The following is a 22,965-nucleotide window of genomic DNA, read 5'->3' on the forward strand; positions in this document are numbered from 1 at the left end:
TGTCCCAGTTGAGATGATTTGAGGAAAGATCCCAGAATCATGCGACATCATTTGAGCGTGATCTATATGAAAGGAAAATCCCATTCATTTTCCTCACTCTAAAGTTCCCTCCTCCTCCAGCTCAACCTCTATTTTCTTTCAGAAATACTTATAAAAAAAAAATTACTTTCAAAAATGATCCTGCACTGAACTTAAGCTAATTTGATGGATCAATAAGGCACCTGATGTAGGTCTTCATTTTTGGCTTTTTGACTGGATTGACTTCAAAGTAGTAGTTAGCACCTCAAAGCAGGCTTGTCATAATAACTTTGATCTTCAAAAGTACTCTCACTTGCAGTCGTGTGTGTGTTGTGTTTGGGGGGGGGGGGGGGGGGGGGGGGGGGGGGGGTGGGGGTGGGGGTTTTGTGCTGGTGGATATCATATGCAAATTCAGTAAGAAATGGTTCTGAAGATGGGGATTTCAAAAAAGTTCATCTTGCTCCTGGGGGCAGAGATTGGGGGAAATATTATAGATATTTAAGAGAATGGCGTTTAAGATGCAAGATTTATGGTAAAGGCTTATCTGCTTATCCTTTTGGTAACTCAATATATAGTCAGCAACGTTCTTCATCTTATCACTCGGAGTTGGGATAAGGAGGTCTTTCTTAACTAAGGGCTTCTCTCTGACCATATGTTAGTCATAAACCACAGTTTGATCACTCCCTAGTCTCATTTTATTTGTTTTGTGTTTCTCTTCCTTTAAAATTGTTTCCCAAGTATAGTTCAGGTATCACACCTGCTAGGAAGAGAAAGTTCGCCTGCTCTCCTTTAGGTGCCATTGACTAGAGTCACTAGACCGTGTCTGAAGCCTTCCCTTTCCTTCTCCTTTGCCGAAAATATCTTATGGTGAATGTATAGCAGATGCTTTTCTTTTTTTATTAATTATTCCCTTAAAAGGTTCTACAGAACACCGAAAAAATAAAATAGAACTTTTTGTTCGGATTGCAGCTGCATTTGTTTGGGCGAAGATGTGGAAGAGAAGGATGACAAAAAGCATTTGTTGGGCAGTGGTCCTTTTTTTTTGTTGTTGTTAATGATAAAAAGCATATCAAGAGAATTGTACCTCCACAGGCTTGAAATATTAACCTCCCTTTTAGGAGAGTGGAGTACGAACCACTCAAAACATTGGATGTCCTCATGTATATTAAAATTAATAGATTATTTATCACTAAAGGTTATATCCAAGAGTAAAGCTCGTTTTAAGGCTCAGGAAGGCATTGTTTGACAAAATAAACAACCCAAAATAAAAAAATAAAAAAATAAAAGTTCATCAAAATTGGACAAATGAGCATGGAGTTATGACGGTCTAAAGTTCCCCCCCCCCCCCCCCCCCCCCCCCCACCCCCCCCCCCCCCCCCCCCCCCCCCCCCCCCCCCCCCCCCCCAATCCCCTCTTTTCCCATTTTTCGGTTCAGGCTGCCAGTCAGCTGGCCCAACGTGCCTCATGGACTGGAACAGCAGGCCTACCGCTGCTCGGTAAGGGTACAAGTCGAGCAATGCAATTCAATGAAGTATTCCTGGTATGAGCGAAGAGTTGGGGAGATTGACTATAAAACAAGTATCTTGGTTGCACTTGGATAGTTATAAGAGATGATGTGACTGAGTAATTTTATTTGTTTATTCTTTGTGAAAGTATTTTAACACTGAATTACTTCACTCTAGTAGTTCACTTTATTTCATGAGGAACACTGCAAGTGACGACATAGTTTAAGAGTTATATACCATGTAACTAGGCACATTTCTGTCATTGTGCAGGATTGTGACCTTTATTTGCTCTCTTTCAACTAAGTTTGCACAAGCATTCTGACCTCAGGATGATCTTTAAGAAATATAGCATTTGTTATTTCAATGCTCTCCAGTAAAATAGTCATATGCATTGGAATAACTTTTCTCCAGTTATCGTTGCATCCTGTTCCTATTAGTTTTCCTGTTACGTTTATACAATTCCATTTATAATGATGATGGTTTTCAAATTTGGACAGGTCAGGGTTACAGCGTAGTTCTTCCCGAAAAATTGCAGACAGGAAAGTGGAACGTATACAGGTTGACTGCTTTATGTTCTGCTAAAAGTGAATAGAGATAGTTTTTTTTTTTTTTTTTAATATATATATTTATATATATATAAATATTTTGATTATATGCATACAACTACATTATGGTATAACCGTATAACTATCAGTTGAATAATTCTTTCATGGCAGATCCGCACGCACTCCCTTGAAGCTTGTTAGTAGATTCCCTGATCACCCTGAAATTGGTACTTTGCATGATAATTTTGTGTAAGAATCTCTTTCATCTTCACTATGCACTCCATTATTCAGTTCTCTGCTCTGCATGGCTATTTATTTTGTAATTATACTCTTCTGATAGCATACTCAGTTCTGTTTATTATTGTTGTTATTATTATTCAGTGTTCTCCTCTGTATGGTTTTTTTTTTATTATTATTATTTTTTATTATTTTTTATTATTTTGTAATTATGTTCTATCTGAAGTATACTCAATTCTGTGATGATTTTAATGTAGCCGTTGCTGTTGCTGTTTTGTGATGTTGTTATTATTATTATTATTATTATTATTATTATTATTATTATTTTTTTTTTTACTTTGAAGTGCCATTGAAACTATATGTGTTTGGAGGACCTACCTCTACATTATTTATTTGGTAAGATATAATTGTTTGTGATGATATTGCATGTTCAGACATGCAGTTAAAACTTTCCAAGATTACAAATACTTGGGTACGCGTGTTCGGGTGGATGGAACTGTTGGAGAGTAAGTTGGTTATTGTTTAACATAATTTCTCCTCAGATTGGTCAAATTATCGAATTGATCTTTAATTTTCCTTGATTTGTCTTCTTAATTTTATACATGTGAAGGTACAAATGGATGACGTATGGAGAGGCAGGCACTGCACGATCAGCAATAGGTTCTGGCCTCCGGTATCATGGATTACCAAAAGTTAGTCATACTGGTGAACTTAAACTATTTTTTCAAACGACATGATTTGTATATTAATTGTTATAAATGCACTTTTATGAAGTAGACCCTTGATCGTTTTTTTTGGGAGGTAGTAGGGGTACAAGTCGGCTGAGTTGATGGGCCGACCTCGGGCTAAGGTTGTAAGCATGTGCTCAACAATGGGCAGGTTGATCGAGTTGGGTGGGTTGGCCTGCTGTGCTTGAACTCCTTATATGGATCAAGACTTCCCAACTCCTTCAAACTGTAACTAAGAGATGAAGATTAAAGCTACAATGAAGACCCATTTTCACATATTATATGGATCAAGAATTCCCAACTCCTTCAAACCGTAACTGAACACCAAGCACTACCACTACCATTGCCGTCAACACTAGCAAAAATTCAACATATCATGGCCAAACAGGCAGAATATTCCGTCAAGTTCACATTACATTGCAAATTGAAGTGTTTTCATCAATAAAAAGAAGTTAGTGTAGGGATCTGGAGGCAACGAGATGAAGATGTTGGCGAGCTGAGGACGATGATGGCAAGATGGAGTCGATGATGGAGAGATGAAGACAACGGGAGCAAGATGGAGGAGTCAGCAGCGAGATGAACATGGAACGACTGATAGGGTTTCTCTCTCTAGGAATGGCAGTGGGCTAGGATAAGTGCTATTGTATAGGGGTCACACTAACTGTTGGATCAAAATAGATGGTTAAGATTCAACTTTAATATTCTTAAATAATTAAATAATAAATATATTTATAACCTAAATCGGGTTTGGGTTGAGAAAATTTAATCCAACCCTAGTGTTAAAAAAACTAACCGGAGCCAGCCTTTAACTCAGGTTGGGTCGGGCTTGACCTAATCAACTTGTATCCCTAGGCAGTATGGTTTGTGTCTCGTGAGTGTGTGGGTGTTGCATACCTACAACAAAAAAGAAAAAGAAAAAAAACAACGATCAAGGGTCTACGGTCTATACTGCCCAGCATCTGCTCACACCTAGACCTGTAGACGGATCGGATTCTAACTGGATCAAGTCGATCTGAATCCAATAAATCTTTTTTTTTTTTTTTTGATAAGTAAAGATTTATTAGAAAGCATTCAAAAGGGGAACGCATCCCAAGAGCTGTACAAGAACCGAAAAGCAAAAAACAAAAAGGAAAAGGGGACGACCTATGGATCCAAAGGCCCCAAAAAGTCCATGATCTCATCAATAGACGTACAATCTGTCCCCATTCCCCAACTAAAAAGAGAACAAATAATAGAATACTTTAACGCCCCAATGGGTAACTCCTCCCCAACAAAGGATCTTCTATTCCGTTCTTTCCAGAGGCACCACCAAATACAAAGAGGAGTCGCCCTCCAGAAATCGCGAACACGAGCCCCCGCCCTTTGGCCCCTCCAATAAGGCTTTTCATCAATCTGATCCGTTAAGGGTGTAAATTTTTGTGTGTGTGTACGTGAAAAGGAATTAATGTTAAGAGAAATGGGAAAAGAATGATTAGAATATTAAGGAGAGAACAGAAGACAAATAAAATATGGAAGAAAATTAGATATTTTACTCTTTGATAGAGAACAAACACTAGTAAGATAAAATTGGGAGAGGGAAGAGGAAGAAAGAAAGGAATTATAAAACATTTTGCTAATATGTAAATACTATAAATTATAGCATTAGATAATACATGTTTAAAATATTATATAATATATTACCTCGGATCGGATTAACCATAATCCATATCCGATTTGTTTAGTTAACAGATTGTCAGATTTGGATCGTTAACGAGTTATTGGATTAAAGCTTCAATCCATATCCAAGTTATCAGATCGGATTCGAATTGGATTCAGATCAAAATCCGATCCATTTACATGTCTGCTCATACCCATTTGGGGAAGGGAGCTCATACCACGTGAGCTAATGGCCTGGTGGTGAACCTTGATCATTGTTGATATCTCTTGTTTTATTTTGGTGATTATCTCTAGTTTTATACCTTCAAATATAAGTTGGTAGAAAATGTTGAGTTCAAATATGCTGACATCATTGAGTTTCATTGTGGAACAGGGAGCTTGTGTTGGACTTTATTTTATAAATACTCCAGAGTGGTTGATTGTGGATCATGCCTGCTCAGCATATTCGTATACCTCAGTTCCTTTATATGACACTCTTGGTGTGTACATGTCTGTGAAGATGAATCTTTGTAGTTTGGACAAGTCTGTTGAACTTGTGGTGGTTTTTCTGTTTGTGCCACAGGTCCAGATGCTGTGAAGTATATTGTGAATCATGCCGATATTCAAGCTATTTTCTGTGTGCCACAAACACTTAACTCAGTGAGTTGAATTTATGCTTTTTTATAGCTTCTCCATTATATTAGGGAACTAATGCCTTGTACTGTGGATAACCAGTCAATACTTTTCTCAAACATGTTAAACTTGCTGACAAAGAAAACATAATGATGGAACAAGACATGGAGACTGTAAACATGGATTATAAAGTTACCAAATCAGTTTTTCATTTACACAAGCTAATTTCTATAATAAATTCTTTAAATTACTTTTTTGAATTGAAATGAATTAACTAATAATATGTTTACTGTATATATTTTATTTATTTTCTTGAAACTGTAATAGCAAAAATTGGAGGATGCAGTTCATGTACAAACCATTCCTATGACATGTAAACTTCTTTTGTAATCTAGGGCTGTAACCCTTGGTTCTGCTGTGTAGTGTGCAAGGCCCGATTAGTCTTAGAGGGGTGAATATGTCTTTCCCAATTTTAACTAACAATAATTGATTTTTAAATTCTAACCATTATATTTAACGCATCAATGTATGAATCAGTTAAATATGGAGGGCAAAAATAAATTTAACCAAACAACCATATACACACGATTTTACAGGAAAAAATCCCAACAGGAAAAAATAATGAGACTTAGTTCAGGCAAATCAAATCCATTATGAGAAAGATTTTACAACTATTACCAGTTTCCCAAACCCCAGGAAACCCCTAGTTACTCCTGACAGACTAAATCCAAACTCTTCCCTCGAGTCTCTAGGCCGTCTGCTCCTCAGGCGATCCGCTTCTCCACAAGCATAGCGATCTCCATGACTTGTCATCCAAGGTTTTGTTTGATGTGTAGATGTTGTGGTTGATCAATCTTCAAGTACTTAATGAAACTCCTTACTTTAACTGTTTAACACTAAATCACACATTTCTCTAACAATTGTGTAGTTGTGTCTCTTATGTTTTCCTTACATTTAGAGAATCCTAAAACACTATTTTATTCTTTTGGGTGAGATTCTGAAAATTTATAGATCTTTTCAGATTTAGAAATGCATACTTCACCTTTTTTTGAACTTAGAAGTGCATACTTTGCCTACTTTGGTTGTTCGTTCCAGAGGCATCAATCGACACTGTCTCGGTTTGCTTTAATCGTTGAACTTTTGGCCGAGCTATTCTAGTTTGATTTTGATCGATCTGAGATTCAGTTTTGATCTATTGAGCTATTTTGCTGAACCTGACTGCATATAACCTAACTTTGAATGCTTTGTTGAGGGTTCAAATATACTTGAAGTTAGGCATACAAATTCTTGGATAGTTTATCGAGCCTAGTTTCAGAATATATAAAGCTCATCATGAGATTCCAAGTATTTATTTTTAATGATTTTTTGAAGACATGGAAGTCAGTTTTCACAACTTGACAATCCTTATCAAAATCGCCTTTTAAATTGTCTTTTAACTTAAACTGAAAACCTAGCTTTCTAAGCAACACTAAAGTTTCCAAATCCATTCCGAATTAACTAATATTCAATACAAAGCTTTAAAATTATATCAAAATTAATTAATAATTAGTTTTACATTAATTTCAAACTAATTCAAATTCTCTAATTAATTCTAAGACATTCTTAACTAAAAATAATAATGAATAATTGGGAACTTCTTAATCAACTTAATTATTAATTAATCACTCCGGAACCTAGGGGCTTTTAGGTCAATTACCTTCTCTATATTGTGTAATTGATGAAGCTTGAAGTAAGATGCCGATTTGATTTTTCAGCTCCATGTTCAATCTACAATCACAGTTTCAACGTTGATACAAATTACCATATATGTTTTACTTGTTTCTTTATGTCTATAGCGAATGTAAGTTTCAAAAAGATAACATATCTTATACTTCTCGTCTTGGATATGCAGTTGTTGAGCTTTTTATCTCAGATGTCATCTGTACGTTTAATAGTGGTATGTTTTCCCTCAACCGAGTTGTCTTCATAGAAACTTTATGCATTCATAGTGCTCAATTGGTTGCTCCTCTGAAATGCTTTCCCTTGCAACCTTGGTGACAGGTTGCGGGAGGGATAGATGAACACTTGCCTTCACTTCCATCGACCTCCGGAGTTAAGCTGGTATCTTATTTGAGACTACTTAGTCAGGTAATTCAAAACTTTCTCTACAAATTACCTAGTAATAGAAATTTTGGCAATGTTGCTCTAATTTTGCAATCGGATTACCATTTTGGTTATGCTCATTTAAGAATGTGTCTAATATTGATTTTTTTCTTGTTCGTGTAAAGGAAATGCTAGACAGTTGCTGTTTGTTTAGTTCTGGAAATTGCATAGAGGGGGAGAAGAGCTTTCAGTCAAGTTCACTCCCCTTGTTTGTTTGTTAAGTAGGAAGGATACAATCAGAAAATGCTTAAGAACCTTTATTTTAACTTTAATATTACTAATAGAAATTTGTAGTAGTTCAGATAGAAACAAAGAAGAAAAGGGAAAAGAAATTCCAGAGTTATCCTCATTGTGCTAAATCTTTTTCATCCTTTTCATGATAAGAAAAAGCAATCTCTGCCATTTCCTTCTCTTTCTTTTGTGATATTATTTTTTATTTACTTTTAACTGGTTATCATTGATGTTGTGTCCATTGCAGTTTATTTGCATCTTACATGTACAATTTTCTGGACGAACAGTGATGGATGGGTCTGAAAAAAATTGACAGCATAACCACGATTAGATAATGGTATCAAGCTATCGGCCATTAACACCAGAAACAATAGAAGACATTTTTTTTTTCCTTTCTTCAAACTGTACCATCTTTTGAGGGTATCAAACCCATATTGGAGGTTGGATTAAGTTGATTAACTGGTTTATTGGTTAGATAGAAAAAGATCCAAGGCTTGTTTTTCAGAAAGTTGTCAGGTCCATCATATATGTCATCTGAGGTATTTTGCAGCTTTATTTATTCCTTTCTAATAAACGTACCCTTCTGTGCAGCATTTTACACAGCTTTTCATCCTGTCCTGCACCTCTCTAGGCTTCGCTATCGCTCATGACTGGTATATTGAGTACTCTTTGCAGTGGTCGACATTCTAGAAGCTTAGCCAGAAGTGACTAGTTGCTTCCAAAGTGCCCCTTTCCTTTAGCATGGTCTAGTCTTTCCAATTCCTCCTTCCTTGCCACCAACATACACTACTAGGAGAGCAAGCAAGCTAGCTTGCCACTAGATCCATAATGAATGGTGAGGCTGAACATGGTTCCTACAAGAAAGCTAGAATATCCAACTTAGTCATCAGAATTTGAATTTTAGGGAAGTAATTAACTAATTGTCTTTTGAAATTTGAGTGAATATTTCTTCACTTTATTGAAAGAAATGTAAAGTTTCTGTTACTAGTCCACCATGTATGATAGCATGAAATGTATAGATTTGTCTTGTTGGTGGCCAACAATTCAAGCGTTAAAATAACACTATCCAAGAGTTCTGGGCATCCTTTTTATGATATGAAGAAAAAGGTGAAGGTGAACATAGTGAAATTGGTGGGGTTTTGGTCGCATTATTGTTATTCTAGATCCGTGTATTTCAGACACCCCAATTATGTACTTCAAAGATGCTTTCTTTCTAATCTCTTTTTATTATTATTATTATTATATATGTGTGTGTGTGTGTGTGTGTGTGTGTGTCCTCACAAGTAGTTTGTTCAATTTTCTTGGATGTGCACATTATGCTCTTTAATATATTTAGAATGTTTGTTTGTGAAAATAAACTTCACCTATGAGTAGATCCATTTTTTTATTTATTTTTATTCACAAGCTGCATTTTATCTTTCACAAGGTTTGAGCTTGAAATATTACTTACCGTGGGTAAATATTTGATCTCTATACAATCTATTTCCTTTTAGGGCCGGAGTAGTTTTCAACCTTTTGACCCTCCCAAACCTGAAGATGTTGCAACTATATGCTACACAAGTGGTACTACTGGGACACCGAAGGTAGCAATTCTAAGCCTCTTGATTTTTAGTTTACTGATCCAGCTAAACTTTTCTTCTTAATGATTAGCTACCTTTTTGACGAAATTTATTTATTTTTTCTTTTTACCCTTTCGGAAGGGAGTTGTATTGACACACGCAAACTTGATCGCTAGTGTTGCTGGCAATACTGTTGCAATCAGATTCTATTCGTCAGATATGTGAGTTGTCTTCAATTTATTACAGTGAAACTATTTATTTTTAGTACATTTTGATTTGTATCACATTTTTTCTCCCTCGCAATTCTTTTTTAAACATAAATTACTTTTGACAGTTACATGTCCTATCTTCCTCTGGCGCACATCTATGAAAGAGCTAACCAAATCATGTCAGTATATTACGGCGTTGCTGTTGGTTTTTACCAGGGGGTATGTGATACAATTACATATCATTTCTTTAATTACTCTTGGTATATTGAGCTTGAAGCTACTATTTCCACATATTAATTGTATTTTCTAGTGTGATCTTTGAAATCTAAGATGCAAAAGACCCGAGTAAGAGTTTTGTCCTAGTAGATTTATTATGTACGGTCTCTCCAAAATATTGTCACTTGGGTTCTGCCACATGAACTCTTTTTATATTTGTGAGAGTCAAAAGCAGTTGTACATGATCTCATATGTGTAGGCCTTCAAATGAGCCGAGCAGGGGCTTGTTCAGTTTGGCTTGATTGTTTAGTAAGAGTGTTCGAGCTTGAGTTGAGCTCCCACATTGGTCTTCAAGCTTGGCTTGACCATGATTTGAGAAGCTCAGGCTCAGCTTGGTAGCTCGTTTAATGTAGCAAATTAAGCCTGAGCTTGTTATCAGGCTTCAAGTCTTGAGCTTCAGGTCAACGATTGATTGTGGAAAATTAACATAACCGAGCTTAAAAATTATAGTCACATTTTTCTTTTTTCTTTAAGAGATGTTTCCTAAATACAATGAAGACGCTTTCTGGAAATGTATTCCTGACACACTAAAGTGGAAAAAAATAATTACTGAGTTGCCTTATTTTATTTTATTTAAAAAAAAACGTATTCATAATTGTGTTCTCCTCAATGGAATCGACTCAAATATTAAAACATACATTATATTTAATTGAAAGAGAACGAAACTAAAATCGAAAAAAGAAACCAAGCAATTGATGCAGTTCCTTGAACCCAAGTAAAGAATTCATGACAACCCAAAGTAATTAATCAGCCTTATTTTAAGTGTCTGTAAACAATAAACATTGATTTTGAAACAGAAAACCCAAATTAATTTCATTTAAATCAAACCCAAAACACAATTAATCAATAAAATACAACAGACGCTATCAAAACCAGTAGATACATCATTACACTGGAAGATTGTGTTGAGAGTGGAATTCGAAGAAAGAACAGTGGTGGAGGCTTTGAATTTTGGTCTTGTTGGAGAGAGGAAGGTGAGATCAAGAGAAGGTTTTGAAGAAGTTGAGAGAAAAGGTACACTTGAGTGGCAGTGATGTGTGATGGTTGAAGATGGAAGGGGGGGGAGAGAGAGAGATCTGCCTCACCAGTGGATGACAATCATTGATTACCGGTGATGAAGTGGTCGATGACCGGATGGAGAGACGTGGAGTAGAATCATGAGTATGGGATGTTCTGCGAAGGCACAAGAAAATGAGATCGGTTAACTAGGGTTTTGATTTTTTAAGTGTATTTAAATGACTTTTTATTGAGTCCAACCAGCTTGTTCACAAACTTAACGAGCCTAGCCAATGATTGTTCGGGGCTCAGCTCATTTGGTAAATGAGCTTGCAAATTTTGTTTGAGATTGATATATTAAGTGAATACATGAATGCAAGCCGAACCCTTATCTATTTGAGATCGAGCTGTTCATGAACGGTTTGGTTCATTTGCAGCCTTACATACGTGAAAGTTACTAGTTCTTTTTGTTAGTGTTAAAGAACTGTTTCAATAACACGGGATTCTTGAAGCTATTGAGAAATGTTCAAACCTTGAAATTCTGCTTGCTATGTGGTGTTTAATTTAATATATTATACTTAGAAATGAAAGAAAGAAAAGTTAAGGGAAATATAGAAGATAGCTAAGTTGTCCACGATTCATATATAAACAATTTCTAAGCATCTTGTGGAGTATATTTCCGTCCCTTAAAATCAGTTGATAGCCTTATAGGAGGTGGTGCACTCTCCTGAGATGCCAGCTAGAGTTGGATATAAAGAGCCAAATCTTGGGAGTATTAGCGCATAATTCATATAGATCTGAGTAAGAACCCATTGACTTATCTATTATATAAGTCAACTGTACAATGTTACCAGTAATTGCTTTTATGAGCAATTAGCAAATACAATCATTTTCCATATGATGAAATGAGGTAGGAAGAAAAGGAAGATGAACAAAGCTTGTGAGCACATGCACAATGAAGGGACACATGGAGAAGGGATATATTCATTGATAAAAAAAAAGCACTTTTTTTTTTTTTTTTTTTTTTTTTTTTTAAATGTTCGTAAGTCCTGCACTTTGTTCATATTTCCTTTATTTTTCTTTTTCAATTTTTATGGTCGGCAATTCTTTTTGCTGTAGATGTGCACGCTCTTAGTATTTGCTTCATAGGGTTAAAGAATAATAGTATCTGTGTAAGTTTTATGAATTGGATAGTGTCTTCTCTACAGGACAATATGAAATTGATGGATGATGTGGCTGCTCTAAGACCAACCATATTTTGCAGTGTTCCTCGTTTGTACAACAGAATCTATGCTGGGTAAAGTAATTGTATGCTGGATAAATCATTCGTTCAATCTTACTTTGTATGGTCACTCACTCATTTTTTATGTCCAATGTGCTTGTTCCAGGATCATAAATGCTGTGAAAACTTCTGGGTCTCTAAAGGAGAGGCTGTTTAACGCTGCCTACAATTCGAAGAAGCAAGCCATAATGAGTGGTATCATAGTATTGCAATATACTTCTTTTCTTTCTTCTTTAGCTGACTCTTTTTTGCGTTTATTACTGGGGAACTTAATTGATCTACAAAAATTATATATTTTAAAAACTATTGACTTGTCCTTTTTTGTTTTTTTTAAATAAAAAAAGTCCTCTTCCTCAATTTGCAGGTGGCAACTCTGCATTTAAACTCATGCATATTACCTTCTTTAACAGAATCCTATTTATCCCATTCTTCTGACAAACATACATTTCATAACAGCTAGTGATGGAAGAGGTTTTGCTGCCTGTTATGGTGTCATTCTGAAAGTATGGCATCAATTCCAATGAGCATGCTACTATTTAATTTCTTTCTTCCACTCGAAGATCTTTCTTGATGGATATAAAATAATGAATGCAACTATACAACCACAAAGGACATTCATTTAAGTGTGGAACCTAGCCAGTACACATCATCATCATCGCCATCATCCTTGCCTTTGTCTTGTACAAACGGGGTCGGCCACATGGATTCTCTTTCTCCACTCTTCTATCATAAGTCATATCCCCTACTAGATTCAATTTTTTAAAATCATTTCTTAATACTTCATTCCATGTTTGTTTTGGTCGCCCTCTTTGTCTCTTGCCTTCTATACAAGCCAATCTCTCTCTCCTCACGGGTGCATCTTGATGCAGTAGCGGGTAGGGGCGATTGGAAATCAGAATTCAAGTAGAATAAGAAAGAGATTGAGAAAGGGAATAAGAATAGAGGGAAAGAAATCAGAAGAGAAGAAGAATTCAGAGGGAGAAGAGATCACAGATAATCTCAAATTCAATATCAATAATAATCATAAAAAGCTGACTTTCCCAATGTCTGAACCAACATATAAATAGACATCAAAGAAAACCCTAATCAACCTATTACCATAAATAAAACCCTAAATTGCTGAAATATCCCATAATAATAATAAATAAACAAAAATCCCTAATTCTATCTTTCTTTCCCACGTCTCCAATAATAGGCATGGGCCGTATGGACTTCAAGCTCTCGGGCTAGGCCCGGTTCTTCATCATTCCCTCCCGGTTGAGAAGAACTCTCCTCCGGAGAGTAAATGCATAAGTATATCTCCAAAAAGTATGGGTCAATACTCCTTCTGGTATTTAAAACCCCTTCCATCGAACAAGGTAATAGTCAATATCTCCAAGATGAGGGCCATCACTCTGATAATCAACAATATCCTTTGTCCAAGCCATATAATACGATTGAAAAGATAGATGAACTAACGGTGCTGAGGAAAATGTAAATTCACCTGTAGGAACACATGCCAATAAAATAGGAGGCTCAAAGGTGCCTCGGTTAGGTAACAGATACTCCACATCAAAAATTGAACTAGTACTCATATCCAAAGACCAGTCAAAGAAATACGCATTAGGTCCTGATTTTTGAATGATGTGGCAAAGCCTATCAATTTTGGCATGTTTCATCTGGAAGGAGTTTTTATGACAAGGTTGAGGTAGTGCACAAATTATAGCATAATCTCCTTCATTAAATTCATGATTCCTATGATGAGCATGTGCAATGAGTTCATAATTCTTTTTACTTAAGACAATGTCTTGTCGCGTATTGGCATAAAAATCATGAACAAGCTGAACGAAGGAATCAACAAACTCAAGTGAATACATACATGGAGGTGAAGGAACATGATCAATGGACTGGCATGGAAATGAATTATAGACAATTTCGAAAAAATAATTGCCAGTAAATTGATTTGTTAAACTTGTATAGCATATTCCATTATGGGCAATAACAAATTCCAAGTGTCTAGGTGCACGTTAGTAAGAAAACTAACCAACTTTCCTAGACCTTGTTTCACAACCTCAATTTTTCTATCATTCAAAGGACAAGATGCAAAAGGAAACTTCAAATTTGTTTCTAAGAATGTCCAAAGTGTCTTCCAGAAATTACTATTGTACTTGACATCCTTGTTTGACACAATAGACTCTTTTTCGGACACATCTTGACCTATAGAAGTGACTACTTCAGCAAAATCAATGGACAAAAGGACCATGGATGGTAGAGCTTTTGAAAGACAAGACTTAAGAATTGTGGCACAATTGTTCAAAACTTTTTCTCCTAACTTGTAAGATTGAGGTGAAATAGTTTGATTTCCTCTCTTAACACTAGTTAGGAGAGGACGAAGTAGCTCTACTGATATATGGTCGCTTTCTTCCAAGACAAGAGTCATAATTTTCTCCATGGATGAAAAGACACTATCGGAGTGATAATAACCTATTTCCCTTAAAAAGTGTACAAACATCTCAACAATTAATTCATTACAATCCAAATCAAGCATAACCAAACATGACTAGACATTTGCAAATGTGTGGATAATTTTGACCCTTTTACCATAAGATGGACTAGATGTATCAGATAAATTTTCAAAAGATGATGCAATCATCTGAATTACTTCTACCATTTGATCATCATTGTAGGGAAAATCTGGTGCTGTAATCCTTGTTAACTCACTAAGGCATGAGGCTACTGCTACTCTAACATCACAATCTGAATGCTGTAAAAATTATTTAGCAATTAAAGCCTTCATTATTGGAGAGAGTGCAGCTTGCATTGAAGCACATGGGTCCTGGTTTACTTTGCAAAGCAAGTGATCAGTTTTGGTAAGCAACCAAAGGAGCTGACTGATTGAGGATGGAGGTTGAAAAAGCCTATTTCCAATTTTCAGAAGTTGTTGTTCCAAATTTATTTTCAGTGTTGTTTTTGTTTCCCTTTCATATTCACACCAGTTAATTATATTTCTGTGTGATGGGAAGCTTGGTTTGGACTCAACAATCTTAACCTTGCTTGGCTTAGAACAAAGCCATTGGGGACACAAAACGATGTTCTCCTCTGACATCGTTAAGAAGATGCATCAGCTAGGTCTGGACAAAGTTTAAAGAAGGTTGTTGATGGTTATGGTGGAAAGCTATGACATAAGAATGGTAGAGGATAATGCCAACATAGAACTCAAATTGAATTAAGTAAACTAAATTATAAACTAGAACAATGCACAACTAAGAAAATCAGAATGCAATAAAATCGATTATGCCAAAATTCATGCACTGATTGTAAGTGTTTAGGTGCAAAAATAAGGTGGAAAACCTTTGGCAAGAAAAGCACTAAAAGGAAAATAATAGTAAAAGAAATAAATAATTTGGTTCAATAATCAGATGGGTTCAATTAGGACCTTTTGCAATTTCTAAACCAATCAAAAAGATCAAAGTACGAAAACAATTTTCAAGTGAAGAACGTGTACCTTTTCCGAAGTACTGTGTAGATCCCATCTTTTTACACAATTGATCCTAAGTACCGAAAATAATTACTTTGAGTAATGTTTTGGTCTTGAATTTTTATTGCTATATTATCATTACCTATAGTACATCTATATACAATTAATTTTGCTGGAAGACGGTAAGGTTTTTGTGAACTTGCAGCATCTTTTTTAATGTCTCGACTTCTGAGGGATTACAAATAAATGCTCCAAAAATTTTGAAAAGCAATATTCTGCCAAAGGAGCTCTATACCTCAAAATATATATATTATAATTGACGGCCTACAAAAATGCAAAATGTAATTTTATTTTCTTTTTTGTTGTGTAAATTTACAAAATGATGCCACAGAACACAAATTTGATTATTACTGCTAGACTTGCTACAATACTCTTAAATTTCCTGGAAGACCCCAAGATATGTGGGGGTGTGAATTTTTACTCTTTCGTTATGTATTTTGCTTCTTTTGGTATTGTTTATATATTTTTAATTGTTTCAGGTAGGAAGCCTTCACCAATGTGGGACAGATTGGTGTTCAATAAAATAAGGGAAAAACTTGGAGGACGAGTCCGCTTCATGGGCTCAGGTGCTTCACCTTTGTCCCCTGATGTGATGGAATTCTTAAGAGTGTAAGTTGATTATTCTTCCAAGAAAAATGCTTTTTCATATTTGTTAGATCATTAATTCTGGTTTTCTAACATTCCTAGTGGCCAATCATATTTATGTAACAAATAAATCCACTACTTGCAGTTGCTTTGGCTGTCAAGTTATTGAAGGTTACGGTATGACTGAGACCTCTTGTGTCATATGCATTATGGATGAAGGTGACAACTTGTCTGGTCATGTTGGTTCTCCTAGTCCCGCATGTGGTAAGTTGTTTGCTATTGACCTGAAAATTTTAATCATCATGGCACACTAAATTTTCATGTAGTTGGAATTGAACTTTAGTTGAAATAACAAATCAATATGGCAAGTCCTCTTAAGGAAGAGGACTTGGATATTACAAGGACACACCATTAAATAGATTCATATGTTGGGCTGTATCTGGTTTGTTCTATGTTTAAGGTGAGGTAATTGGTAGCTAGGTGTGTACGATATAATTTACATGTCAAGACAGAAGGTGAGACATTGTGAAGCCAAAAGCATTTAGTGATATGCATAAAAAAGCTGAAACATCCACAGGACCTCACCAAATTGATGAAGAATAAAGCAAAAAGACATCTATATATCTCTCATATTATTATCCTGTAACTCCTATTTTGCTTGACCCATTACCCATTTACTCACTTCTGTTTTGTGTTCTCTCCATTTTATTGATTATTGGGTAAGATTCTTCTTTGCAACTTTAAAGTCTGTATATTTAAAAAAGGTCTCCAGCTCATCTGTCCAGTATAAAAGAGGCCGGGACCTGACTTTCCATGCAATGCCTCTTGTTGGCTCCCTTTTTGCATGTAGAGTCATAGTTATTTGGCTTAAAATCGTGAATCACGTGTCCACCAACCAGCCAAAACCATAAGCTGTTATGTTTAGGTATGGAGTGCATCATTTGTGATGCTCCTTTATCTCCTCATTTGATTCTATCAAATGTTATAATGATATATTACATGCTACATGCCTTCATAAAACCCAACTAATGAGCTGTGAAATTGTTTGACATGAAGTTATTTAAGGAGTAAGCCAAATCTATGGACTGCAATGTTGAATAGGCTGAGGGGGATGGTTGGTTCACCTTCATATAAACCTACTAATGACGCCATGATGTTTTTTAACATAAAATCTTTTAATTAATTCAGAGTAAGAGTGTAAGACAAATATATAAACTGTAATTTGGAATAGAAAAAAAAAAAGACTGAAGGGGATGGCTCATAGCAGTATTAAAACAAGACGGATGATTGTGAGATGCTTTTGGGATGTGTAAACTATGTATATCGTTAAAATGGAAGAGGAAATGTAAGATTACAATAGGTTTAACAGTGGACTCTACTAAGTTCTAGTGAGTTGATACATTTTAGGAGAAGTTAGGATTAGCACCAACTGAAGGAAAGATAAGAAAAGTTAGCTAAAATATTTATTCCATGGTCCACAAAAAGTACTGATCAAAGTTGTAGGATAATGATCCATTGCAAGTTGAATGGAGAAGAAGAGATTACGAGCAAAAGAAAGTAAATCTCAATTTCGAGATACGATATTTGGTGTCTTGCTTTAGACTGAGCAGAATTTCAAGAAAGATGTAGTCAATGCTTAGTAGTCGCGATCTAAGGTATGATTGACTTCTTGTGTTGAATCTGGTGAGCATCTACTTGATAAAAATGGTCGAGCACTTATATGGTACATGTCTTTAATTTACGTTTCACAAACTGAACAAACCATGGGACTGAGTGGTAGTTTTTAGTTTCTTCCTCTTAGCTGTTCCTATTCCTCATTCTCATTTATTGCTGGGTTTATATAAGGTTTTCTTTATTGTTCTTAAATGTGTCTATTTTGAATCATTCTTTGTGGCATTTTATTTTGAGTTCAGTTCAATTAAGGATGGTACAGAGATGGATTTGGTGGCCCCAATTTTTTTACATAGGGATGTGATTTAAAGTTTTCGCAAAATACTTTTCCATATTAGAATAGTGTTGATTAAGTACAGCTTACTCATCTACCAGTTGGTCGCTGAAAATTTGCTCCAAAATACTAAATAACAAGAAAAATAAAGCTGCAATCTTACTTATCAAAATAAAAGTTTCGCCAAAATGATCCCATACTAAATAACAAGAAAAAGAAAGCTGCTCCGCACACGACGAAGGAAAGGAAAGAAGGCAATAAAGAAAGAAAAGAAGGCCACTCAATTATAGTTCACAAGTTAGTCATCAAAATGAAATCACAAAGAAAACTGGTTTATTATGATATCTACTGTTGCCATTGTTGTTAAGTGTTGGGAAAGCAGATAGACTGTTTTAAAAGCTTGGATAGATCCATCTTAGCATTTTGGAAAAAAGAAATTTTTTTATCCTGTTAGTACCCTTGAATGTATAACAGTTTTTTGCAGATAAATAAGTTTGTGTATTTTTTACTTGTACATCCTAATTAGGGCCGATGTCTCGCCATGCTTCGTACTTTTCTTTTTATAATAAGTGTATTGTCATTTCATATTATAATTAAAAAAGATCATTAATAATAAAGAAAATCAAGTAATGATGTGTCCAGAATTTGGTTTGTAATTTGCAGATTTAATTTTTTGCATGTATTTTTTACTTTGTGGTAAATTGGTATCTTTGTCCTTTTTCAGAAGTAAAGCTTGTGGATGTTCCTGAAATGAATTACACCTCTGAGGATCAGCCTTATCCTCGTGGAGAAATCTGTGTCAGGGGTCCGATTGTTTTTAAAGGCTACTACAAAGATGAAGTCCAAACGTACTTAACTTTTCATATGTTATCTTGTAATCGAAATGAAGTCGTATATACTGAGCATGCCTGACCTTTGGTTAATTGTACAGGAGAGAGGTAATTGATGATGATGGTTGGCTGCATACAGGAGACATTGGATTGTGGTTTTCTGGGGGCCGCCTTAAGATTATTGATAGGTAAGATAATACAATTCTAACCACCAGCTGTCAGTTTGAGTATTATGTCCTACCACCCCACCCCAGTGGGGGAGGTGCAAGTTTCAATTCCATGTAGGTATGCCATTCTATTGAGAGAGAGAGTTTATGAGAGAGAGAGAGAGAGTTTATGAAGTTTAACTTGGTTAAATTGTTGTCAACTTTAGAATTAGCTAATGCTGCACATAAAAAGGTATTGATAGACATCTCACAATATTATGGACTCTTCTTTACCACCAAGAAGTGGAGTAATAGAGCTCATGCTTAAGATCTATGCAGCTTTTGAGTTCTCCCTGCCATGTAGCACGAAATTGTTAAGTTCTTTTACATTGGCACTAACAGTAAAGGATTGGTCACAGTTAAAGCATTATTGGATGTCGTTATAACTATCTTCTTGTCCGACATATAAAAGTTGTTGCCTCAATATATGGACATTGAAGTGTTTGTACAAGGTTTTGATGTGTTCGTTGCATAGTTATTCTAGCTACTACTGTATCCTTTGGAAAATTTTAACTTCTCGTGATGGATGTGACCCTTTTTTCTTTGGATGAAGAATCTTCTAAAGATGCCATATGAACCAGAGCGTTTTGAGCTTTGAATTTTCAGACACCTTAACAACAATTATTATCAATTTGTTACAGGAAAAAGAATATATTTAAATTGGCACAAGGGGAGTATATTGCACCGGAGAAGGTGGAGAATGTATATGCCAAGTGCAAATTTGTATCGCAATGTTATATATATGGTAAGTCTATGGAGTTTTCTTTATATGTAAAACTGCCCTGGTTTTCTCTTTTCACAGACTGGTTTTGGATTTCTTAGGTGATAGCTTGAACTCCTCTTTAGTAGCCGTAGTCTCAGTGGATCCCGATGTGTTGAAGGATTGGGCGGCATCACAAGGCATAAAGGTTGTTTTATTGACCCTGCTACTTCCTTTTCAGTTAAAAAGGTGCACAGCATTGATATCCCTTACCCTCAGAACCTCCAAAATTCAGGAGGTTATTTGGACCCTCATGTGCATATTAGGGCCGCAGCTATGCTTCTGTTGCTTCTGCTGCGACAGTCATGCACCGTGCTAAATGTTCATTCATTTAGGTGCAAATAGAACATTGCTAGTCAACAATAATGTCATTCTAATGCTTGTTGGGAATCATCATGTTGCTGCCTCATTTTTTATTTTTATTTTTAAAACTAAGCAGTAAGAACAGCATCAAAATATGCAATTGTAAAAATAAGACGGCTCTAATTAACCAGGGAGTTTGAACTTTGAACCTATAGTTATCTTATTGCTGAATGCAAGGGTGTTCAGTAGTTTAACTGATTAAATGTATGAATATTTCTATATAATTGTGGAGCAAAATCCTCCACCAATCACGGTGATCTGGTCATTTTCCTTCTAACTATAAATATTTCTATATAACGGCGGAGCAAAATCCTCCACCAATCACGGTGCCACCTTTGACAATTGTACACCTTCCATATTTTCTTATCTTTACCATGCCAATATAAATGTTCTTTGTACTCGAGCAAAATATACATCTAATTAATAGAAATGTAGCCCGTAGCGGCTCTTTGTCCACGGATGTAGGCCTTAGTGCCGAACCATGTAAATCTGTGTTTTCCATCTTCCACTTATTCTTGATTTACATTTTATATTTGCACATTCAAATTTAACATTAACCTCCTAACTTCATCTTTTGATGGAAGAGCTGGACTCAACATTTGTCTGGGATATTGCATGTTTAATACATTTAAGGCCTATTTCATCTCTCTCTTCAAGAAGCTGAATGCAGTTTGGTGGTGAAGTTTACATGCTGTTAACTTTCTCTCTTTTAATTGGGAATATTAATATGTTTAGAGATCCTGCATTTTCTGCTTAACCGAAAGCTGGGACCATAGTTCTCACTTGATTAATTTCAGCCAATAAAGACTCAGAGAGAGCTTTGTTGAGTTGAGAGCCTGTCTTCATGCATCCATAGAGACATTAGTAGCCAATGAAAAAGTTTTTTTACTGATACTTATCAAAAAAAAATGTTGACTGATTTATGGTTGTATTGTTTAGTATGAGGATTTAGGACAATTATGTACTGATCCAAGAGCAAGAGCTGCTGTCCTCGCTGACATGGATGCAGTGGGTAGAGAAGCTCAGGTGATTTGTTGCGACACTGACTCTGTCAAATTTAGTCAGTTTTTTGGTTTTTTAATGTTCTTTTTTTAATTACATGCAGTTGAGAGGTTTTGAATTTGCAAAAGTCGTGACTTTGGTACTTGAACCATTCACTGTGGAGAACGGCCTTCTTACTCCAACATTCAAGGTTAGCTTATTTCCTCTCCTTAAATTACCTTGGGAAAGAAAACCTAGCTCCACTTGGATTGAAGGACTTAAAATGAATTGATTTAGATTCATCTGTTTTAAGGGTAATCAGATTTAATAGTTTAGGTTTAAGTTGCAGATCTAACTTGAATAGTCAATCTTTTATTTTAACTCAAATTCATTCATTTCTTCAAACTTGTATTAAAATCGGTGGTTAGAAGAAATTGGAGAAATGCAAAGAAAATTTTGAACTGTACAACATTAGCGTTTGGAGTTGCAGTTACAAATTTCCATATTATCTCAAGAAGTGAAAATGCTGTGTATTTTCATTCCTTTGTTTTGTGGTTTCTTCCAGATCAAGAGACCTCAAGCAAAGGCGTACTTTGCCAAAGCAATATCAGATATGTACGCAGAGCTTTCAACATCTGATCCAACTCCGGAGAAAATGATATGAACGGAAATTCTTATCACAACAGCATAAGGAAAAAGTATTAGTTAGTTCACGCATTTTTTGTTTTACATTTTTGCCTATCATTTAATAAAATTGCAGTAAGCTAATTGTTGTAAAATCGTAAATCCCCTGGGCAAGCTTTTTTATTGAAGAGGCTGTCTGCTCTTGTTGTAACATGTTCAAATAAATTTTGATGTCTTTTTCTCATCCAAAGCTTATTGGATTACATATTCCATGTATCAGGCATGTACTTGATGTGTTCTTGGATTTATCTGATACTAATTGTTTAGGGATGATTGCAGTATAATTGTAGGAACTTCGATCCAATCTTCATAGTGTGGTGTTGTGCACTCAACATAATTAAATCGTGATTCTAAATCATTACTTCAAGCTAACAGTATTGGTGTTGAAATTAGAAATTATGGTGTTTGAAGTAATGTGTTGAGAATTGAAACTAGATTTAATTGTGTTGAGGCACTACACCATTACTTTTAATTTGAAGTAACGTGTAATCGAATTGTGTTGAGGCACTACAGGCAGCTAAGCAGAGGATCCAATCATATAATCGGGGATGACTGCAATATGCAAATGCATTGTCCTCTTCCCTGATGGGGTGAGGGATACGATAGGGATTTTAAAAAAAAATTATTCAATTGGATTTATAATATGGAAACCTTAAAAATATCATCTTCGGTCTTATTTTCATATTTAAATCCATGAAATCAAACAAGAATGCATTGATGCATCTTGGAATTCAACTTATGTTTTGACACAGGGAAGATGCCCTCGCGCACATCCTATTAGTACTTAAAATACTCCCAGCGTCGCCTTCGGAAGATCAAGGGAATCTCACTTGTGTTGAAATACCACATAAGAAAACCACACCGAATCGTGAATGAGCTTTTTGAAACGTCTCTAGAAGTGCCTCTAGTAATTTGACTTTGTCGCTATTGTGGGGTGTGCCTTACTTTGAAAAGTTTTAAAAATATTTTCTCTTGTTTTATCGTTTTGAACGAGTAATCTCTTAAGTCATAATGGAACAACCTTACTGTTATTTCAAGGCTTGTCTTCTTATTTTGAACCAGTAACACTATTAAGTCACAATGGAGCAATCGTACCGT

General features: G+C 35.5%; 1 protein-coding gene across 1 annotated transcript; it reads left to right on the forward strand.

Annotated features, from left to right (window-relative positions):
* Positions 1-2,915: 2,915 nt before the first annotated feature.
* LOC132289447 (long chain acyl-CoA synthetase 7, peroxisomal-like) lies at positions 2,916-22,083 on the forward strand. The gene is made up of 19 exons (XM_059789981.1): positions 2,916-2,997; positions 5,063-5,136; positions 5,252-5,328; positions 7,193-7,237; positions 7,342-7,428; positions 9,168-9,257; positions 9,375-9,454; positions 9,568-9,661; positions 11,923-12,011; positions 12,103-12,191; positions 15,993-16,122; positions 16,244-16,362; positions 18,768-18,891; positions 18,975-19,061; positions 19,721-19,824; positions 19,902-19,987; positions 21,142-21,228; positions 21,308-21,394; positions 21,749-22,083. Exons 2-19 carry the CDS (start codon positions 5,118-5,120, stop codon positions 21,845-21,847), a joined length of 1,593 nt encoding a protein of 530 aa, XP_059645964.1. The 5' UTR covers positions 2,916-2,997; positions 5,063-5,117; the 3' UTR covers positions 21,848-22,083.
* Positions 22,084-22,965: the final 882 nt, after the last annotated feature.

This window comes from Cornus florida, unplaced genomic scaffold (genome assembly GCF_030987335.1).
Source record: "Cornus florida cultivar Cherokee Brave unplaced genomic scaffold, ASM3098733v1 CherokeeBrave_3.0.0_Hap2_scaffold_197, whole genome shotgun sequence".
Taxonomy (NCBI): Eukaryota; Viridiplantae; Streptophyta; class Magnoliopsida; order Cornales; family Cornaceae; genus Cornus; species Cornus florida.

What these genes read in the sequence shown, in the direction of transcription:
- LOC132289447 (XM_059789981.1), top strand. An exon ending in GTACTACTGGGACACCGAAG is followed by an intron (nt 9,258 to 9,374) that starts GTAGCAATTCTA and finishes CCCTTTCGGAAG; the next exon opens with GGAGTTGTATTGACACACGC. An exon ending in GTGATGGAATTCTTAAGAGT is followed by an intron (nt 16,123 to 16,243) that starts GTAAGTTGATTA and finishes CACTACTTGCAG; the next exon opens with TTGCTTTGGCTGTCAAGTTA.